This window comes from Sander vitreus, chromosome 9 (genome assembly GCF_031162955.1).
Source record: "Sander vitreus isolate 19-12246 chromosome 9, sanVit1, whole genome shotgun sequence".
Lineage (NCBI taxonomy): Eukaryota > Metazoa > Chordata > Actinopteri > Perciformes > Percidae > Sander > Sander vitreus.
This window is the reverse complement of record NC_135863.1, coordinates 12717560-12740076: the sequence shown is the minus strand read 5'-3', so window position 1 is coordinate 12740076 and position 22517 is coordinate 12717560. Positions and strand designations below refer to the sequence as shown.

Here is a 22517-nt window from a genome sequence, read left to right as displayed (position 1 = left end):
TGTAAAGTAGACGAGAGCAGGCGACAAAAATCAGGTCGGACAGTTTCCAGCCGATTCCAGCAGCCTTCAGGCTGAACAGGAAGTGACAGAAACACTGTGGTCCGATTCCGATTTAATAAAATGGTATCAGACCCATATATTAGCTTGTACAGTCTCCAGTTGTTTTTATTATGACAGAGTAGCTCTCAAAATACATGTGTACTGTTGCTGATTTTAATTAGCAACAGACTGTCTCAGGTCTCTCCACACCCTTACCAGCAGGTTCAGAGGAAGCTTCTTTCCTGCGGCTGTCACCCTACTGAACTCTAACTCTGCATCCCGGTGATAATTAATCCACCAAGATTTGAAATTCGGATAAACCAGCTGCCAATAGTGGGAAAACACCCGCAAATGACCCTGACACAGTATCTACGGTTATGTGTCAGAGGCACAATGACTAATCAGTCTGGATCCCATGATGGTGAACATTTTAATCATTTGGACATAAAATGTCTTACATTTTAAGTTACTAATCATCAGCACAAAATCCAATCTGCAGCTGCAGTAGAAGTAGGGGTTTTGGCTTTCAAAAACATAAAACCCTACTACTGTACTAAATCCAATATTTTCCAGTAGTACTTCAAACATAAATATTCCTATAATAATTTAGTGTGGTACTCATAGTGTATGTCTTTCTTAGACATTATAGGCTACAGCACTGCAGGCATTTTAGGCTACAAGCTTATTCTACAGGATGACTACGTTCATATGGCTTTCTATGCACAAATCAGGAGTCAGTGCGGGTCATTGGCAGTGCCCCATCTCATCTTGTGACACCCATTACCACCGACATTGAGAAGCCTGTGTTGGACACACAAGCTGCCTCTTCACCCTTAATTTAATCGTCTGTCTCCTGAGAGTCCACATTTTAGTTTGCTGCCATCCAAGCAAATATAGAACCATTGCCCATGACATGCTGGGGCCATTGTAGCCAAACTATTTACAAATGTGTGTGGAGAGTTGGGCAACTATCTTAATCTGTTTGTGCGTAATCAAATTTGTAAATGCGTAAAAGAATCTCTGCATATTGAGATTGGGATTTTGTCAATCTCCAAATGTGGAAAAGAATCCGTGTGTGCGTAATCAGATTTGTAAATGCGTAGACAAATCTGTAAAAGAGTACATCAATATTATTTGCAAAAAAGTCAAAGTATTTTGTTCCAAGAGATGTTGCAGACTGTTCCATTGTTTTAAATGTCACTTTTCAAAGGTGTTTAGTCAGGCTAAAATCCTTCTTGATTACACATCTACCAGATATGTTAGTACTTCATTTATTGGTTGTAGAAATGTCTAAATATTGCATTACCTCATGCTCAGAAATAATATGAATTTGATGTATAATATCCATACATTTGATCTTTTTGCAAAGACAAAGCAGTGTTTAAGACATTTGCCTTGTGAGCTGCAGTACTTGGCCCAGTTTGCACTTTCTTCACTTTTCTTCCACCCTCTTCACTTAACACCTTACCTGCAGTCCAAATATTGAGACAGTGTTACAAAATAAAACCTGAAATAACATGTTTGAAAGAGCGCCTAAGCAGTTGCTGAGCTGTATGGTTGGTTAGAAGAAAACAAAACCTTTTTTTAAAAAGGTGACTGACCATCTTAGAATGATTTTGAATAAAAGAAATATTTATTTACAGTTTGCCAGCAGATGGAGGTTGCAGCAGTTCTTAAGTGTCACAGTCTTTAATCTGTAGTCCATCTCCTTGGAGGAAACATTTTGTAACTACAAAAGTAAAAAAAAAAAAAAAATACTAAATATGTTTTCTTCAGCGTCCATGTGTTATGTCTGTGAGCTGCTCTTGGATAATGGCCATGTGCTCCGACTTGGGAGTACAAATGTTTTCAGTATGCAGTTCATTATGACTTTAAAGTTGACTGTGGCAGTGGAAGAACCAGGGTAAGCGGGCAGGCAGAGTTGGGTTTTAAAAGGCCAGTTTCTTCATGAGGAGGTAGACCCTGGAGTCTACCTCAAAGCCGTGAAGGTTGTTGGCATCTCCCTGCAGCCTCATGAGAAGGCCACCGTAAGACACATAGGCAGAGCTGAAAGAAGGAGCACACCCACGCAACTTGATTAGAGCTCACAAATGAGAGGTTACATTTTTTAAAACTGATATTATATCACAAAGACGAACACACACTCACACTTTTGTTGGGCAAGTTACTTTCCATAAAAGCAATACACAGCTGATGGTTTTAATATGCAGACAAAATGCTTAAAATGTAAAAATGTTGTTGAATTTTAGATTAAATCATGTTTCTGTGGTAATTTCAATATGCCCTAGTGGCAATTACTATACTAATAATGTATCAATAACAACTGAAATGGTACTTGTTATTATGCTAACGGTTTATTTGTCTAAATTATATTAACATATACAAGCTGAGGCTGAGCAATAAAATAAAAAAAAATAAAAATGTACTTTAAATCTTCATTTAAACCAAGTAACATCACTCACAGGCGTGTGGCTGCTTCTGTTGAAGTCTCATCGCCCTCTATCTTGTAAACCTTCCCATACATCACATAATCAAACTGGTCCGCCCTGGAAATGTAAACAAAGTTAAATGAGAGGACAAATTTAAACCAGCAAAAAATACTGCACAGCACAGGGGACAGTCACACTAAAGATGTACACACAAATGGTACTAGATCCTTCAAAAAAATAAAAGCCCAACAAGTAGCATTTGTTGGTGATGTTAGATGCATCAAGAGCAAATGTTTTACCTAGATGGCCGGTCATCCTGAGGATTGTACTCTCCATCATCTGGTGTTCCATCTTCATATAACGTGCTGGCAATAACCAGTCTGAACTTGTCACCTAAATAAAATGGACACATGCAAACAAAGTGAGTTCATATTCTGTGCTTAGACACCCTGGGTTAGCGTTGACTTTTTAATGCATGGTGCTTTGAACCTTTATCTAAAAGGTGCACTCACATATAGAGGGTATATGAGAATATTTAGCCGTTTAGCTTTGGACTGCTCACTTACATGTAAGCCAGAGTTTGGTAAACAAAAGTAAAATGGTGAAGACGCAAGTAGTGTTCCCAGACAAGACAGACAACCTTGTCAAAAATGATTCCTTTACATTTAAAAAGGTGCAAATTTCTTCTGATGGCATATGGAAAGATAACCGATTTGTTCTGACCATACTGTATATAAACTCTAGAATATGAATGTGTTAGACAAAAGCAACCATTAAATGATTTCCAATCTTTAACTTAAAATAAATATACACAAAGACAAAAAGGTTGCTCCTTACCAAGATCAACAGGATAGATCTGAATGTTCACATCCAAGATAAGGTCCATCTTAAAAGATTCACTTTCACAATGTAGACGAGATACTGTAGAAAACAAATAAGTAGTAGTACAGTTTGGATTAGTTCATTTTTGCCGTTTTAAAGTGAAGGACACTAATTGAAAAATCACACTGGGTACATGATAGTAACCCAAATGTAAATAAAGTTTAATACGTTTTGCATGTGAAAAAGCTTTCAGCTGAATTGATAAAGGATTGGCGACAAGCATCATTAATTAAGATTGGTGTTCTTGGGACCCTGGAGTCCAATAATTATTCTAATTTTACTTCGGTTTCGATCATATATATATATATATATATATATATAAGGGCTGTCAAAATAACGCGTTCATTTCGATTAATTCATCTGAGAACAAATAACGCGTTAAAAAAATAACGCAGATTAATCCATTCCATATTGACGTTTGACCCGGAGCCGTTCTAGCCACCATTGGACTGTAAAATGAAGGAGGGAGACGACAATGTTCTGCCTGGATTATTAATTGGAACATTTACTTGTAAAAATCTTCTTCCTGCCAACCCTGGCTACCGAAATCTGGTACCACTGATATGTCTGCACTTCTCTCTGATGCTCTGAAGACGATACAGGTAACACAAACACCGCTGCACGTGACGCTAGTTAACACTATACTGGACAGCAGCTAACGTTAGCCTACCGCTAGCTAGTAGCTGGATTAAACACGGTTACAATGCTGACAGCTAACGCTAAACGGAGAAACAACACAGACACACACAGTTCAATGAAATTGGTAAACTACAGCCTCGTGGTGCATTTGAAGTTATTGTAAATGTCCATTTCCCATCTGGTGGTTGTTTTTGTCGTTCAACAGCAATTTACTACTGAAATTAGTTATTGTTATACATTATTATTAAATCATTTCATTTTGACCATATGGCCTTAGCAATAAACAAGCCGTTCTTTAATGCCACCAACTGTTGTTTAGTACCCTTTTTTTTTTCTTCCATTTTTTTACTTTCTTAAAAAGTATCGGTTCAGGCACCGTTAATTATGTATGCGATTAATTTCGATTAATTAATCAGAGTATGTAATTAGATTAAATTTTTTTATCGATTGACAGCCCTAATCTATCTATATCTATATATATATTTATTAGGGCTGTCAGCATTAACACGTTAATAGCGATGCGATTAAGGGCCGAGCATAATGCGTTAAAATTTTTATTTATTTTTTTAAATCGTATTAATCGCATGCCGCCATTTATTAATTTATTTTCACTTCACTCGGCTTTGTGTCGTGCCTAACAGGCTACTATTTTGCCGTACTTCCTCGTAACACATCCTGCTGCTGCAGGAATAGCAACGCGGATTTCGGTGCCTCATTCTGGTGCCACTGATATGCCTGCACTTCTCTCTGATGCTCTGAAACAGACGTTACAGGCAACAGAAACACCACTGCATGTGGCGCTAGTTAACACTATACTCAACAGCAGCTAACGTTAGCCTACCGCTAGCAAGTAGCTGGATTAAACACGGTTAAAATGCTGACAGCTAACGCTAAACGGTGGAAAGTTTGTCTGTATTTCACTGTAGAGGATTCAACACCAGTATGTAACAATCTGCAGCTGCTGTTGTCGGAAAAACACTATGGAAAAACACAGGGTGCGTTCCTTGAAACTGGTAATTTACAGCCTCGTGGTGCATTCAAAGTCGTTGTTAAATGCCCTTTTCCCATCTGGTGGTTGTTTTTGTCATTCAACAGCTATTTACTAGTGAAATAAGTTATTGTTATAGTGATTACATTATTATTAAATCATTTAATTTTGACCATATGGCCTTAGCAATAAACAAGCCGTTCTTTAATGTCGCCAACTGTTTAGTACCCTTCTTTTTTTTAAACTTTCTTAAAAAGTATCGGTTCAGGCACCGGTACCGTTTTAAAAGTAACGCTTTAGCACCGGTATCCAAACCCTAATATTGACTCTAGATTCAAATGTGTGACTAGATTAAATATATAATAAACAAATACAAATCTTAAAATCAAGTTCATAAAGTCATTTTCTTTGCATTCATTTGATTCCCAATCAAGATACACTGGTAAGAATTGCTTTCCATTGTTAACATGTACTTAAAAAAAACTGTTCTGAAATGCAAAATAATAGAATTTTAATTATGTGATAAAACATGCGATTAACTATAGAAATTCAACGATTAAGAAAATGTAATCGTTTGACAGCCCTAATAAATATATATATACTATATATATGTTATTTAAGTAGCGTGCCTGATGGTTGATTACCTGCAGAAAGTACCAGTAAATTAGTAGAGACCAGAGATTGTAGTGTATTGTGTTATGACTTCTTTGACCTTGTTTTACAATTTCACAAACCTCTGTCAAACTTCTTGCCATCGGGATCAATGTCCTTTACATCAAAGATGTCCTCAAACAGAATTCCAGCCATCTCTGTCCTGGTCTATGAACTTGAAAAAGACAAAAGATATCATTAAGCCAGTTTATGTTGAAAAAGAGTTAAATAAGAACAACTGACATGTCTAGGAAGCTTTAGACTTCAATAACAACTGCTCATATTTTATCTAGTAATGGGGAAAGTATGATTTTACAAACAAGATGTTTGCAGGTTTTATAAAGTCAAAACTTGTTAAAGTTGATACCAGGTGAGAAATGATGTCTTATTTACATCAATATACATCATGCAAATGATAATGCTTTGTTTACAAACTTATGCTACACTGCAAGGGATTGCACACTTACAAACACATGTATCAGCAGAGACAGAAAGAGATAACTGAAGAAGCTCATAGTCAAGTTTTAAATGCATTTTTTAGGGATTTATCATCATCATCAACTTTATTTTCCAGACTCAAGGTCCATTCAGAAGACACAGACATGACGTACATCATACATTAAAAAGAGAAAGATCAACATATACAGAGAAATAATAACAAAAGAAACAACAATACTGCATTTCTATAAAAGACACTTATACCAGTGTTTCCATAGTGATGATTCTTATGATTTAGGGCATTGTGATGTTCTTAAGAACCTGCCCTATCCAGCTAGGTCAACCTGTACAAGTCAGCAGTTATATCAAACTAGAAGATGCTACAATTCAAAACATAACCGTTATAGGCATTAACGTTACATAGTTAAAGTTCAGTGTATTTCCACTCTACACACTGACAGCTGCTACCCTGACACAAGGCACATTTTCACGACCTTTGTTCATAATCTAATCAGATATCGCCAAGACAGCAAAGTAAAGCTCATGTTGTCGTTGCATTAAATGAGATAAATCTACTTCATAACACCAGCTTTAACTCACAATGACGAAGATGAATCCCATTCAATGGAATTCATGTGGAACATGAACATCAACTCATCAACATGTAAAACTCAACAAGTTGTTGGTTATTAAAAAAAAAAAAACACTCACACTCGACGTTAATTAAACAACATGGCTGCATGGCATAGCTAAGTTATCGTTAGCCAAAGTTATAACTTAGCTAGGGTCTTGTAATAACGTTGACTACCGTTACAACTTCAGTAGACTAACGTTAGCTGTTAGCATGTTGTGCACACACTTCGTTAAGCTTACCTCAAATACGAAGACGTTCTCGTATTATATTGTGCACAGAATAACGTCGCAGTCACTCAGTTTCTCTGTGTGGCAACGTGTGTTTAAAGTGTGCGCTAGATATCTTATTAGAGTAAAACTTCATTCATTACCATTACTGAGCGTAAAACCGCCGAGAAACAATGTGCTCATCCTCTGACACGCAAACTACTTCCGGTTGAAAATATATCGGCAACAGTTTTAACCTTATTTTTTACTGTCTATGGTTTTAACATGGATGGGCGAATTGCTATTGTCTATGGCTAACAAAAATAAACCATATTATGAAAAAAGTCAGCGTTATAGATATTTATTAATATTGAGAGAAAAAAGTGCTTAAATAAAGCACGTTTTCCTGGAAGACCGCGCAGTAATAACTGTTTTAGATACATATCACACTCATATTTTTGCTAATAATAATCAATGAATAACGTTAGAACCAAACGGGATGCTTTCATATCAGTTTAATATGCTTTCACGAAACGTGTAAAATAAACTGTTGTCATTATTTACGACATTTTCCTCTACTTTCCAGCTCCAACCCCAACTGTTTGGTTGCTAGGTGTCCTAGCGTCCTATCTGTGTACGGTTGCTAGCTAATGGCTACTTGACTAATATCAGTGTAAGTGAAGCCGATAAACCTTGTCGAAAATGGACTGTATAAGCAATTGCGGATGAATACGTTAAAAGCAACATTAGCCTATATTCACCAATTAAATGATGTGCGAATAAGGTGAGAATGTGCTCTCTTAACGTCAGATAACGTTAACTGATTAGCTTGTCAGCTAGCATGCTAGCTTGCCACCTTTTTGCAAACGATGTTGTCGCGTAATTTTACTGTTGAAGATATTGTTAAAATTCAAAGGCAGGAACAATCTGATTGCTGTGTTCACGGTGTGGTTCCACAGCTGTAAAATTCCAGTAAACATTAACGTTAGATGTCTGTGTTATTTGGTTAACAATGTTGCAGCTTTACCTGGCAACCCTGAAACAACAATTGCATCATAGCGAAAGTGCTTTAGGATGGAGTTCTAAAGGTGCTAACGTATATATGAGTAGTAATAGTGCCATCCGTCCTATCCTTACAGGCTCTACAGAATGCTTGATGGAAGTACCAGGGTTATTTAACGAGAGCAGAAGCTGCTGTCAGTAGGTGTTTTAAAGGTTTTGGTTACTCACATGAGTTCCAGGGAGGCAGCCAAGATGGAGGACATATTGGCAACTAAAGCCGATCTTCTTGGGATGATCAAGGAGGTAACAAATAAAAAAAATTAAGAATGCACCCAGAGCAATATGTAAAACAGAATGAGCAGCAATATAAGTGAATTAAAATTAAACAAGATGCACCACTTTTCTTCAATACACCTTGCTTGATACAGCATGATATTATAGATAGTTACGTCAAGGTTGTGCAGCTTGTGTAGTTTGGATGACTTTAAAGCACAAATTCATTCTGCACTGGTTAAGGTGGAGTTAATGGCGCTTGCTTGTTCTGTGTCTTTTGTAGTACCTTACGTTTGAGGTATTTGAAGAAACTGTCCACAGTTTTGACAAGGAATGCAAAAGCAAAGGAAAGCTTGTCTCAAAGCCTCAAGGAAGTACTCTCAGGGACGCAAAGACTCGTGGCATTCAGGTAAGTTCTTATAACCTGTTGTTTCTACAAGTTTGTTAATTATTTGTGGAGGTGGCACCTATGGATGGGCAGGATGTTCCAGAGTCAAGACTGGCTCACATGTTTTAAAACATAGCCTACTTTCTATCTCTAAACGGTGTCAGGTCTTTTTAAAAGTTATCTTATCGTGTGTCAGTTATCATTGTGTGATATCTACAGTACTTAAAATGATCATTAAGAAGTAGAAAATTGTTATCGTTGATGTATTTTCCCCCAACACACTCTTCTTTAACTCTGACTTTTCTAGAAAGACCTTCTTTGCTCTTTTGATGATGGAGACCACAAAGTGTTCTTTGAACTGTGGACAGAGAATATTTCCTCTGAGATAAAAGACACAGACTCTGAGGCGCAGAGCCTGGAGTTTTACCTTCACATCCACTTCACCATCTACCCACTGAGGAGGCACCCTGGTAGACATGTATGTAGATTACATTTTTGTCCTACTTTTTTTTTGTTTATTTAAGTGTTCTTTTAACCAGAACATTACTTTGTTTAGATTATATTCACAACAAAACTCAACTTTGTCATGCAACTCTACAGCTGAGCTGAATATCATTACGTGCTATTTTCAAAATGTCCACTAAGCTGTGCTACAGGCTTGTTCTCAGTGGGCTATCAATGAGGTTTCTAACCTCTATAATATGCCTGTCACTGTGTTGGTCTTTGCAGTTTGAGTTTATTTATTTATTTATATGCGTGTGACGTTATTTTATAAAAATCAGCAGCTTCTTCAGTTTTCAGTGGTGGTAGCAGGCCAAGAGACAGCATCTAATTGAAGAGAATGTGTGTATGCAACATGTTTTAAATGATGTATTAGGCTTTACTGACATGTTGTCATTGACTTGAAATAAATATTTTAATTTGAATGTTTCTCTAGGACCGCGCTGAGTTTGAGGAGAGGATTTCCCACTTCAAGCAGTACCTGGAGACTCGGGGAGCAGCACTGAGCCAGACCACAGAGTTTCTGCCTTACTATGCCTTGCCTTTCGTTCCCAACCCTACTGTCCATCCCTCCTTCAAAGATCTTTTTCAGGTGCTTAGCTAATTATGGAACAATACCTAGTTGGTTGTTGTTAACTAGGTATTACATATGCAACAATATTGCCCAGTGCCTACTTCATAATGACCATGACCATATTTCTCCCATTCTACCTTCTGTATATTTAGGACTCTTGGATACCACAGTTGAAGTATAAGCTGGAGCAGTTTATGTCAGTGACGCTGAAGTCGTCAAACACCCCAAGGCTGCTGAATTTATATGTATCCTTAAATAAAAGACTGAAGTGGGAAGAATGGGAAGGTGACCTGTTATTGTAACTAATGTCATTGTGACTCACTTGCATGTCATTGCTGAGAAAATCATCAGAGTACAGATTGGTGACAATGTCTGTGCTGCTCTCAGTGATGTCATATGAGTAGCAAATCTAACATTGTCAAAACATAACATTCAGTAAAAAGAAGACAAAGGAGAAAAACATAACAGTATCTAGAGGAGAACAGGGCAACAAGTTCTCAGGTGCATGGTGCAGTTTTATATTTACAAAATACTTAATTCAAAACATTGTACACATTTCCTCCAGGGCAGCATTTCAGGCTCACAAATGGTTCCTTACTTTAACCCCTGGGAGAACAACTTAGAGATTTAACACAGGCCAAGTATGAAGTGTTTCAGTGCAGTCATTAACAGTTAGACTGTTGTCCACACTTCTTTGTTTCATATCCTGCAAACAAATCTGATTTGCATTCATAGATGACTGTAAATGATAGATGGTGTTTGAGTATGGCAGAACCTAACCTGACACTAACTCACCCACACCCCTTGTACTTTTGGCAACTGACACAACATATGCACACATGAAAACGTGCTTACGTGCATATAGACACACTGAATGACAGATGTGTTTGCCCACGGTGTTGGTCTATTTTCCTTTATTGAAAAATATCGATCCCTCCCTTTAAAACAAACTAGCGTTGATTCTATAATGACAATGATATATCTTTGTACAATACAACGGATTAGATAAAAAAAAATGTATGACAAAGTTGTCCGCTTCAGACAGGATGTATAACATACTGTTTGTTTGCCTTATTTCCAGTCAAACATAAGCAATACATTGCATTATTACACACTCTTTTGTATGATTATATCTCTGGATAAGGAGACAAATACAGTAGAATTGTTTGACTTGTGTTCAATTGAGTGCTAGTGCGTATTCTTTAACAGGCATTATGCAGAAGGATGGAGGAAGGAGTACTAAAGGTAAATATCCCTCTTACATAATCTACTCTTACTTTTCTACTTTTACTCAGTGCTCCCTTACAGATGGAACCAACCTTTGAAGTATTGACTGGCTTATTGTGAAAATATTGTGATTATACACATATATTCATTCTTTTTGTATATACATTTTCAAATGAAACATTTAATATTGAATTAAAGAACACATGTTAACCTTATGATTTACACAGAGAATGTCATTTATGATATGAATGGCTTTTATGTGTGTGTGTGTGTGTGTGTGTGTGTGTGTGTGTGTGTGTGTGTGTGTTTCCGTTCTGCAACCTTTGCCTGTTGTGTGTTTGTGTGACTGCACAGAAGCCATGCAGCAGTTACAGCTCCAACTGGTTGAATCGGACCGGCGCATCACTAGCTACGTACGGAAGTTCAACAAGATGCAGGCCGACTACCACAACCTGATTGGAATCACTGCTGAGCTGGTCGACACATTGGAGGCCACCGTCAGTGGAAAAATGGTAGGTCAGATTGACTGTGGGGCAAACAGACACACATTCTTACAGGCAAAAACTATATAGACTGGCACAAGACAGACAGGCAGACACACACACACACACACACACACACATATGAGCTAATGAGTGGTGCACACACAAACACTGGACAGACACAAAAAGGGTTTAATTAGGCCATTCACATTTGGATATACAAACAATAAATAACAAAAGGCCTTTATACACAAAGCAAAGTTTGTATTACTTATTTAATATGCACACACATGCACATAACTGCCAGATGACACAGCTGTTAAACAGGGACACAAAAATGGCAACCCTGCCCTCCCTCTACCCACACACAGTATCTCAAAGCTCAAGGGGCCTGCTGTGTTTTTGCAGATCTCCCCTGAGTACCTGCAGAGTGTGTGTGTTCGCCTGTTCAGCAGCCAGATGAGGCAGAGCGTGGTGCAGAGTACTGACTTCACCAGACCTGGCACTGTGAGTGAGAGCATCTCTCTTGTTGAAAAGTTTAATAGGCATGGCACAACTCTGAATGCAGGAAATGAACAGTTGCAAACACCAGTCAACAGTGGCTCACACAATGTAAAGTTTATAAACCACTTTGATTATAATGGTTTAGAACAAAAAGGACCCATATAGTTGATTGCATGCCAAAAGAGATGGTAGAGTAGAACTATTCAAATTAAACTGCAAATAGCTGGTCAAACCTTTCATATCATTGTTTATTAGCTGTTACAGTGGGACTCTATGACACAGATAATATGTCCACACTGAAAGCTCGACAATCACGCTTACTGTCAATGGCCTTCATTGTAGTGTTGAACTCTGGTTTGTGAAATCTTGTTTCTTTCTCTCTTGAACTGAACAACTTCTTTCTGTGTGTTTGTGTTTTTGCGTGTGTGATGCTTTTGTTCACAAAGGGATATTACTCTATGAGTCCCTATGATGATGGATATGTAAGTTTTATGTGGTTTTGTCTTTTGTCATCGCTCAGGTCCCCGCTTCTCATCTTGCTTATGCCTCGCCATGTCTCTTCTTGCTCCTCCTCCTCTCCTCCTTGTGTCTGCCTCCCCTTCCTTTACTACAGATATACAGTAAATCTTGGCCTGCCTTTGTACTCTATATAGTCTATATTCCCTGTCATTTTCCTCTGTTTCCTACTAGACTGACCTAGTTTAAAGGGATTTTTGGCCTTGGTTTGTCAGGCCACTTGTTAAGCCAAACGAGCGTCTCTCTCAGGGGCGTACCTCATCTCATTCTCAAAGACCGTAGTCATTGTTCTTCCTCTCAACTGTCCTTATTGGTTGTCTGTCTTCTTTTTTTTAAAGGTAAACACTGTCAGTTGCAGTTTCAGTTTTCTCCCCTAACCATTTGTTGACAAAGTGAAAGGACAAGAATGGCCAACACAAGGCGCTTTGATGTAAAAGCACTTCTCTCACGCTCAGGTTGTCAAACATGGTAGATTAAATCACATCTGTTTGAAAAGAGGCAACTAGAATGCTTTTTATATATATATAATTGTGATGGTTCTTAACACCATCAATAGCAATCACTCAAACATATGATAAAACATATTAAATAGTAATACACATTTAGTTAAGGTCCGTGGAATGTCAGGCCAAGCCTTTAGCTGTTGTATGAGAAAGGGATGGAAATGAGAACAATATGAAAACAGCCTAAATCTAGCAGCATTCAAAGGGTGCTTAGTGTTAATTTCCGCCAAAGAGGTGAAGAAAGTAAAAGCATCTCTTATGTAAACTGCGCATTGTCAGATTATTTGGGTCAAGCCTTTGCTTTGTGTTTACGATTAACTGAAATCTGAGAATACGCATGGCCTTAAAGTCCAAGTTGTAGTTTTTCCGTGTTCCTCTTACGGCATCTTGTTTGACCCCACTATTTGTACCTTCAGCATAGGTGTGTAGCTTCCTGTTAATAGACGGCAATGGAAAATAATTGTTATCTGTAATATACATACAGTACATCTCTTGATCAGGGCCCCTAGGGTACATACCTCATCAGTGTCAAATGTCTCAGGGAAACATGTCCCCCTTGCCCTTCAGCATTCTTCAAGGCAACGGAAATTTTTACAGAGAAAGGAATTTGGGAGGGAATCCAGGTATCGATGTTCCCCCCCACTTCTGTATTACCTGTTGCACACCAAAGTAAAAATGTGGCCAGACCACCTGATACCTTAGACAACACGGATCACTCCCCTGACCTTACACTGCTCCTGCTAGGCCTGACCACCCAGGCTTCAGATTGGATTTCAGGGCTCCAAATCAGGGCTCAAAATCCCCTTTCCCCAGTAAAAACACTAATAATGAGTTATTTCAGTTTTCTTTCACACACCCACATTGCCGCCACAATTATATGTTTACTCTGTTTAGTTGTCTCCATTTCCTTTTCTCTAAAACATTAACAGTACACTTAGGTGTAACAAATGAAGGAATGGCTGTTTCACACTAACCTCACCCTCTCTGGTACTTTTCAATTGCTGAATTATCTTAGCTTACTTGTCACTGACTGCATGGGCAATGTTGCCGAACAGTACTATACTTGTATGTGCAGGGATTCAGCATGTACCACAAGCATGATGTATGAGCATGTCCAAAAAATTGCTTATTTTGATAGTAACTTGATTGTTTTCGACGGATAACACTGGGTAAGTAGGGGGACCAAGTAGTACAGATGATAAAACAGATGAACAGTCGCATGAGTTGTGTTTTCCATGCTCTAAAATAACAATATGAGACACATAATCTGAAATAATCAAATTCTAAAAAAATACTCTGCTCCTGTTTGTCTCCTTTTCCCAATTTTGCTCACTCTTTTAGGCCTCCTCGATGCTACGAGCATCCATTGCACCGCAGTAAGTCTTAAATTTGAAGCTGCTAATCTGTACAGTTTGATAAGTGGCATGATAAAAAAACATGGCTGGCTTGTCCTTTTTACTAATCTCCAGGAGATCCAAGGAGGTGCCAATGCTGCCTTCACTGGACTATGAGAAGCTGAAAAAAGACCTGGTTGAAGGCTCAGACAGACTCAGGTCCCTGCTGCTTCAGGCGCTGCGCTGGGTGAGTATTCCTATTCCTATTTACAGTTTATAAGCATTTTACGAAAAGGCTAGTGTTCTATACTGTACAGTGCATGTTGTAAGGGTTGTTGGATGATGTTTTTAAGACGGGCTATCGAAGCAATGCAAGTTAAACAAAGCACATTTCACATGTTTTGCCACCTTAGTTAACCCAGCAAAAGTTTGCCGTCTTAGCATACAGTATATGCTGTTCACACAAAGCCATAGCAGCCCAGTGCACCTATTGTGTTCTACTGAGCAATTGCATTGGATCAGTGTGGAGAGAATATAAAAAAACTTTTACTTTAAAACTGCTCATGAGTACAGCAGTTTGTGAGCACCGTTCATATTCACGTTGCATTTCTACTACTTTAAATCTACATTGGTGGGTCTGTTTCTCACGTTTTTTTTTTTTTTTTCAGAGACTGACTCGCTCACTCCCTGGTGAACAAAGAGACACAGTGCTTCAGGCCTTTATCAGTAACGATCTGCTGGAGCGTTACAGCACTAAACAGGTGGGATACTACAGCTTTTAATGTAATTACATTGTGGATGTGAACTAAACTGAAATGACAGTGATTTGTTTTACCCAAACTATATTTCCTTTAACCATCAGAGCCAAAAATATAAAATACCTTCTTTTCTATTGGTCTCACTGCCTTATTAATCCCCAGGCCTGAGCTGGTGAATTGGAACCTTTGCTGTGTGCTCGTGCCACTGACTTTAGATCTATAGACTGCAGACAAACTGGACATAGCATTTCAGATGTCAACCATATTCTTCTGGGATATGTGTTTTTATAAATGATATAGATAATTCCCTTTTAACTTTTGCATTCCCTGTAGATGGCAAGGACAAGCTCTTTCAATTAATTCGCAAAAATCAATGACATCGGTTTTCCACCATTTTAGATTATCTTGGGTACTGACAATGTCTTTGCCATTGGCACATTCTTCAATTATGATGAACCCAGGATGGATAGGAGTCATAGGACACATTGATAGGACATGTATGCTAGTCATATAGTAACTCTTCATTATTCTCTTGACAATTATTTTAAATTTGACACCTGATTTTTCACAATATTATCTATATATGTAATCTCAATGGAAACTTCTTCCCAGCCTCAGATTAAGTATCATTCTCTTTTTATTTAACAAAAGGTCAGGTCACTGATTATATTCAAAATTGAGTGCTTTCTGTTCTTTTCTTTTCACATTCCCTTCACCTAGTCTTTAGTCGTAGGGCGCCTTGCTAAATACAATCCCTTTACAGAAGAGTAAGTAATCCTCACGTCACAACTGAGCTCTTTGTTAATGTTGTTATCACGGTGCTCCAAGCCACCCCTACTAGAGCCGTTTATTGTAAGAGCCACAATAAGAAGGGTATCAATTTCTCGTAATCATATAACAAACATAAATGTTCTGTTTTTGACAATAGCCAAAAAGGGTAACAGAAGGAAGTTTTCCCAGCACTCTGGTCAACAGCGGTTCTAGCAAAACTGATATTGTGCCCCATTCGAGTTGATTGAGCCAGTTTCATAAAAGTCCATAAAGATGTCTCCATGCCAACTTCACTTTAAGGAATTCACACACAAAACAAATCGTACTGACAAAATAACATCACGCTGCCTCCTCTGTGCCAAACACACTAAATGTAGCATGCTTCATTCAAAGTTTCATCGATGCATTTCTATTTCTATATAAAGTGACAAACTGCTTGCAATGGCCCAATGAGGGTAATGCTGGAGGCTCATAAAATCTTAATGCAATGCAGTGGAAAGACATTGTCTATATATAAAAAGCATTGGCTACTTTGCTGCATAGGTTTCCGACCTGTTTTATGTATATAATTCCAGCTCTGCATCAGTTTTGATCATTTACTACTGAAAGCAGTATATCATTCTAAACTTCCCCTACTTTTTGTTTTTTCATAGAAAACGGTGCTTCATTTAATGAGATCGAAGAACGAAATTACCCGCCAATACATGGCTCGTCTCATTAATGCGTTCGCTTCCCTTGCAGAGGGTAAGTGCTCAAGCATCATTATTTCTTTGAAAGTTGAGTCATTGTCTGACTGGATGCATTTGGAGACATATAAGATTCACGGAAGACCGCAATGGCTTTTACCATAACTTTCCATTCAGGTTTGAAACCACTAATGATCCTCTGCAGCAGGATGCCAGCAACTTTGGAGGACATTTTGTAAACACACAATTCTGGAAAGACACATAATTTAGGCTGACACAAATTACTTTCTATTATGTAGTAAGTGGTTGGGGTAACATTCATTCTTATGAACAAGGAAAAGTTAGGGTTATTTATTTATTAAGTGTTATTTATTTGTCAGAATGACTCTTTGGCAGTCTGAAATGGCAGAGGGACACAACTTGTTGAATTTCTAAAAGATTTTTAAGAACTCCTTTGAACTAAATGTATTCTCAGTAACAGGTAGTGCTTGAGATAGACATATTTTTGCATCAGGTTTACCCATCATTGGTGAGTCTGGTCAGCTTTGCTTTTGTTAAGTTGATAATTCTGTTGTATTGTGTTCGTAGTTGCACCTATTGAAATCTATGGCTTTTCAGTGTTGAAGCCACTACTTGTAACTTACATAAAAAGTTGTATTTTTTATTGAGAATTACGTTGCCAGTAAGGCCTTTTAAGAAACCTATTTCTTGCCTTTTGATTCTAATTTCATGTTGTGTTAATGCTTACAGGTCGGGTTTACCTCTCCCAAATCCCAATTCTTCTGAAACTTCTGACAGAGGCGCTCAGGAGGGAGGAAAAAGACTCTCTAAGTAGAGAGAATGTGCTTGTGGCCCTGCAGAAACTCAGCCTCAGGTATTTTTTAAAACAAGCAAAGTGTTTTTTATACAGCCTTGTTTTTTTAAACTAAATTGTAAACTAAATTGCATGTTTATACACCAGATAATATACCGGTTTGTGTATTGAACAACCAGTCATCACCTAATTATCAAAAATTGGGAAAGTTATTTTTTTCTTGGACATCAACCAGAATTCCTGTCCTGTTGAGGAACACAAATATTTCTCTTCAAGTTGCTTTTAATTCATCATTTATGATCATGTCTTGGTAGAAGGAGCCAGCAGACAGCCATGATAGCAGACAATCTGATTGGCTGGCTGGTGGATGAGCTGCAGGACTCTGACTGCCTGAGTGACTACACCCTGGAGTACTCTGCTGCTCTGCTCATGAACCTCTGTCTCCGAACAAAAGGTAAAGGTGAAGCACAGGTAGATACAGAGACACTGTTGAATAATTGTAGAATACCCAATCCTTTTGAGTTTTGGCTGGATATTTTCCTCACAGGACACTTTGTTTAAATAGATCAACAATACTATATACTGTAGTATATCAGACCATTTAAAAGCATTTTTCAAAATCTATTAAATTTACCATAACTATGTAATACCATGCTTTATTCCCCAAATGTTTTCAATATACAGTATACCACTCTGTATATCCAACTGGCCCTGCTATACTATACCAAGGGCTTCTTGAAGTGAAACCAAAAAAGCATATGAAGGAAAATCTTATCTTATTAATAGTCCACTATGTCAGTGTCAATCAATTGTATCTCCTTTAAAGCCACATACATTCTCTGTCTAACATTGTTCCTGTTGGGTGATTTTATTATGGGCAGAGACATACAACATTTTAGCTTTTCCAGCTTCTTCTATACACGCTGCTTATCAGTGCACACTTCTTGTTTCTTATTTCCTCTTACATCATATCTTGAGTGCATCTTTGTTAATGCTACTCCCCTTTAAAGCACATACACCATCAACAAATATACTCTCTCTATTTCGCAGTACTTTTTGTTGTTTTGTTCATTTTTGTCTCAGTTGCCCGGGGCCTGCTTTTTATAGACTGCCACAGTAAAATACTGCACTGCATTTGATTTATTAGTGGTTTTGTTATCTTACACACAAAAAGATAAAAGGCAATGGCAATTTTGAAAAGAAATGATTGGGTTGGAGGGAATCATCAATTATTAATCTGAGTACAAGGTCTTAAAATCTTATCTTAAAACAAACAGTCACATTGTAGGATTAAATACATTTGGGTTGGTAAATTGATGTGTGTGTGTGTGTGTGTGTGTGTGTGTGTGTGTGTGTGTGTGTGTGTGTGTGTGTGTGTGTGTGTGTGTGTGTGTGTGTGTGTGTGTGTGTGTGTGTGTGTGTGTGTGTGTTGAATGGCTGTCTTTGTACAGGAAAAAGGAAGTGTGCAGAGACCGCCAAGCATGTGCTAAAGGTTCTCACCGACCTGCTTGGACATGAGAACCATGAGGTGATGCACACACATCACAACATTAAACTTTAATCCAAAATGGACAACACATAGCACTTCATTAGTTTACATTCACATGAACAGCATCACCACCTGATCTGTTAAAATACCACTGTAATCCAAGCAGACACACCAAGGCTTGCCATAAAACTAAGATTATGATGCCTTCCAGAGTTTGCGGCTGTTTTAATAGAAATAAGCTATGGCTTTAGGTTAGTCTATAAAAAACTTATACAACAGTAACACTAACACTAGCTTTCTTTATGAAAGGATGTCAGCAACTTTGGAGGGATATTAACTCAATCTGTTGTCTCCCTACTGCTAGGATAATTTGCCAATTTGTATCTATGACATACCGTACGCCTATAAAACAAATATACTTGTATTTGGATCCACTGCATAAGCATTCTTTCCTCTTTGTATCCATGTTTCCTTGCTGCGGCACGTTCATACAAACTGTTACCATTTGGCGTGAAATTATAAAGATAGAGGCTTTGTGTGTGTGTGTGTGTGTGTGTGTGTGTGTGTGTGTGTGTGTGTGTGTGTGTGTGTGTGTGTGTGTGTGTGTGTGTGTGTGTGTGTGTGTGTCTGTGTCTGTGTCTGTGTCTGTTTGCTCTCTCAGATTCGACCATATGTGAATGGAGCCCTGTACAGTATCCTGTGTATTCCCTCTGTGAGACAGGAAGCCAAAGAGATGGTGAGATAGCAGAAATGTCTTCACCTGCTTTGAGGAAACAGACCCAGTTTGTGTTTTAGCTCTGCATTTGTCTCTTTGTGTCACCAGTGTTTGCAGCCAGTGTTTGGATGGGAAACAACAGGTGTTCACAGTCATATGACACAGTCACTGTACCCAGATACTGGTGAACTGTTGGGTTGTATCTGTGCAGGAGAGTATATGGATATGGCTGTGTCCATCCTGTCCAACAAAGATCATGTTCAAGCAGATCTCTCAATCAATGATCATTATTATTAGCCCAAATAAAATACGTTATAATCAACTTAAAGTAAGCACTTTTGACCCCCAGCCAATTGTTGTTACAGGTTATACTTCCTTTGAATACTCAGTCACTGATTTCTATTATGAAGCTAACTAGAAAAATAGCCCTTGCATTTGTCTATCAGCTGTAAAGTTTTGTGCATACACCGGTGTGACTTGTGTTTCCCTCACATCTGTGCAGAGTGTAGAGGAGATTCTCCGTTGCTACAGCAAAGAGGAGAACCCAGACCTCAACAGACAGATTGAGTTCATCATAAAACAGCTAAACTCAGGTTAGTGAAGTCAAATTTACTATTACACTGGATGTATTCTACTCTATGTAATGTACTGACTGTTTATGTATATTTAAAGATAAAATACTGTACCAGATGAAAGTGACATTGTGCTAATTTAGGGTTTTGGGCAGCTGGTGTTAGTGGTGTTAGGTGACAGAAGTCCTGTACTAGTCAGACATGGCAGAGAATTGAACATCCATCCATCCATCCATCTTCATCCGCTTATCCGTGGTCGGGTCGCGGGGGTAGCAGCTCCAGCAGGGGACCCCAAACTTCCCTTTCCCGGGCTACATTAACCAGCTCCGACTGGGGGATCCCGAGGCGTTCCCAGGCCAGGTTAGAGATATAATCCCTCCACCTAGTCCTGGGTCTCCCCCGAGGCCTCCTCCCAGCTGGACGTGCCTGGAACACCTCCCTAGGGAGGCGCCCAGGGGGCATCCTTACCAGATGCCCGAACCACCTCAACTGGCTCCTTTCGACGCAAAAGAGCAGCGGCTCTACTCCGAGCTCCTCACGGATAACTGAGCTTCTCACCCTATCTCTAAGGGAGACGCCAGCTACCCTCCTGAGGAAACCCATTTCGGCCGCTTGTACCCTGGATCTTGTTCTTTCGGTCATGACCCAGCCTTCATGACCATAGGTGAGGGTAGGAACAAAAACTGACCGGTAGATTGAGAGCTTTGCCTTCTGGCTCAGCTCTCTTTTCGTCACAACGGTGCGATAAATTGAATGTAATACCGCACCTGCTGTGCCGATTCTCCGACCAATCTCCCGCTCCATTGTCCCCTCACTCGCGAACAAGACCCCAAGGTACTTGAACTCCTTCACTTGGGGTAAGGACTCATTCCCTACCTTGTGAGAATTGAACAACTTCATATAAATGTAAAGAATGGTGGGTTTTGAAAGTGTTTTATAATGTGTTGGAAAATCATCTAACTTGTTTCATCCTTATGATCTGGCTGTGTTTCACCCAGCTGATGAGGAGGGGCCAGAGTCAGACGATGAAGAAGAAGAGGACGACAATGATGTAAGTCCTCCCCTCAACCCATTAGGCATTGATATGGTATTGCTTTACACCATGTAGTCCCAACTATAGGGCTATATTAGGCCAGGAGCCAGGTCCACTCCTCAGGATGTGGTCATAAGGAGCAAGGTTACCTCCCCTTTCTCTGCTTTGTCCGCCCAGAGAATTTGGCCCACCCATGAGAAAGAGAGACATCATGGCTTTAAAACGATCAAAGTGGCAGTTGGTCAAGGCCACACCCCCACCCTCCACCTTGCCCCCCCCTCTCGCCTCCTTAATAGCTACAGACACAGAAATGGCACATACTAAGGAAAGCTCATTGTGGGACTGGCTCTAGTGGCTGTAATTCTGCACCAAGGCTGAATTTTGGGAAAGAGACTTCAGATACAGTATTAGGGGACCACTGAGGTCTATATAAAAGCATCCAAAGAGCGCCATGTCATGGGACCTATGTTGAGGGTGATATTTGACAGCAAAAAGGCAGCAATCCCCAGAATCTATTTCTGCTAGTTTCCCCTATGTGTCAGGATACACCATGTAAAGTATTAGGGTTATATGACCATTTATGTAGCTGCAGTACCTTAATATTTACAATTACATCATTCCGCCAAAAGCTTTTCCCAAAAAGGGTGTTTTTTGGCCCCTGAGACCAAACGGGGCCGAGTTGGGGGTGGTCGTTATCAACTTGTGATGGCCCAAGGTATAAGATAATAGGAAATAATAGTGAAAAAAAGATAGCAAAAAACATCCTGAGGAGTGGACCTGGCTCCCGGCCTATATTATCCATATATGAATATATCAGATCAAAAGAACAAAAATGAGAAATGGATGAAAAACGAGGGTGAGGGGAAGCACGCCCAGAAATGAACGCCTCATATTTAACACATTTCCAAAACCTGTAAATGGCAATCTCAGCATGACACAGATATTGTGTGTGTTTGTGCATGTGTGTATTAGTGGGAGAGGGGGGGGTCATGGTCTTGGCAGATTGGATTCTGTGAGAAAGTGGGAATGGCTGCAGTATCCTTGGTGTGTGTGTGTGTGTGTGTGTGTGTGTCTGTGTCTGTGTATGTGTATATGTATGTGTACAGTATGTGTGTCCCACTATTCCCCTAGTGGTCGCATGCAAATTCCTTCAGTGCGAGTGCCTTTATTCCATTGCCTCTGATCTCAGATGTGGTGTTTTTTTTAGCTGCTATCCATTTACCATTGCTATAAGGGTGAACTGATATATGTTCCCCACTTGTGTAAGGGAGTCCAACAAGTGTAGACTACACTGGTCTCTTATTGGCACTGTCTGACTTGGTGCCAAACATTGTAGTAGTGTATGTCCTAGTTTGTAGACTCACATCAATGGTATTGCGAAATAGTTCATTCTAAAAAGGAAATTAGGCACCACCAAACTGACCATAGTCACAAGGCTGAGAGCATGTCAGCTGTGTTGATTTCATTAC

The 22517-nt window shown here is 39.1% G+C and overlaps 2 protein-coding genes across 6 annotated transcripts in view; one reads left to right on the top strand and one right to left on the bottom strand.

Moving 5' to 3' along the window:
• Positions 1-1650: 1650 nt before the first annotated feature.
• Positions 1651-8197, bottom strand: polr2h (RNA polymerase II, I and III subunit H). Of its 3 annotated transcripts, none has more exons than XM_078258781.1 (6): positions 8137-8197; positions 5712-5803; positions 3306-3389; positions 2768-2861; positions 2502-2585; positions 1651-2085 (listed from the first exon to the last, which is right to left on the bottom strand). In XM_078258781.1, the coding sequence occupies exons 2-6, from the start codon at positions 5782-5784 to the stop codon at positions 1968-1970; spliced, it is 453 nt and encodes a 150-aa protein (XP_078114907.1). In that variant the 5' UTR covers positions 5785-5803; positions 8137-8197; the 3' UTR covers positions 1651-1967. The 3 variants fall into 3 exon arrangements, with proteins under 3 accessions (XP_078114907.1, XP_078114906.1, XP_078114908.1); XM_078258780.1 differs by lacking the exon at positions 8137-8197 and adding an exon at positions 6940-7137; XM_078258782.1 differs by lacking the exon at positions 8137-8197 and adding an exon at positions 7071-7131.
• Positions 7501-22517, top strand: part of armc9 (armadillo repeat containing 9) — a 27330-nt gene continuing 12313 nt past the window's right edge. Inside the window, exons 1-20 of one of the 3 annotated variants that reach the window (XM_078258778.1) lie at positions 7501-7690; positions 8046-8211; positions 8465-8590; positions 8877-9047; positions 9507-9662; positions 9797-9889; positions 10865-10889; positions 11226-11383; positions 11762-11860; positions 12304-12339; positions 14218-14252; positions 14346-14457; positions 14879-14971; positions 16393-16483; positions 17176-17299; positions 17554-17693; positions 18691-18767; positions 19390-19464; positions 19946-20036; positions 21014-21066. In XM_078258778.1, coding sequence (XP_078114904.1) covers positions 8137-8211; positions 8465-8590; positions 8877-9047; positions 9507-9662; positions 9797-9889; positions 10865-10889; positions 11226-11383; positions 11762-11860; positions 12304-12339; positions 14218-14252; positions 14346-14457; positions 14879-14971; positions 16393-16483; positions 17176-17299; positions 17554-17693; positions 18691-18767; positions 19390-19464; positions 19946-20036; positions 21014-21066 — 1830 coding nt within the window. In that variant the 5' untranslated portion in view covers positions 7501-7690; positions 8046-8136. The remainder of the gene's footprint in view (positions 7691-8045; positions 8212-8464; positions 8591-8876; positions 9048-9506; positions 9663-9796; positions 9890-10864; positions 10890-11225; positions 11384-11761; positions 11861-12303; positions 12340-14217; positions 14253-14345; positions 14458-14878; positions 14972-16392; positions 16484-17175; positions 17300-17553; positions 17694-18690; positions 18768-19389; positions 19465-19945; positions 20037-21013; positions 21067-22517) is intronic. The other 2 variants (XM_078258776.1, XM_078258777.1) reach the window with 2 other exon arrangements.

Coding starts and splice junctions, on each gene's coding strand:
- polr2h (XM_078258781.1), bottom strand. CDS start 5,784: ATGGCTGGAATTCTGTTTGAGGACATCTTTGATGTAAAGGACATTGAT. Junction 2,862..3,305: donor GATCTATCCTGTTGATCTTG/GTAAGGAGCAAC, acceptor CATTTTATTTAG/GTGACAAGTTCAGACTGGTT. Junction 2,586..2,767: donor CAGGATGACCGGCCATCTAG/GTAAAACATTTG, acceptor TTACATTTCCAG/GGCGGACCAGTTTGATTATG.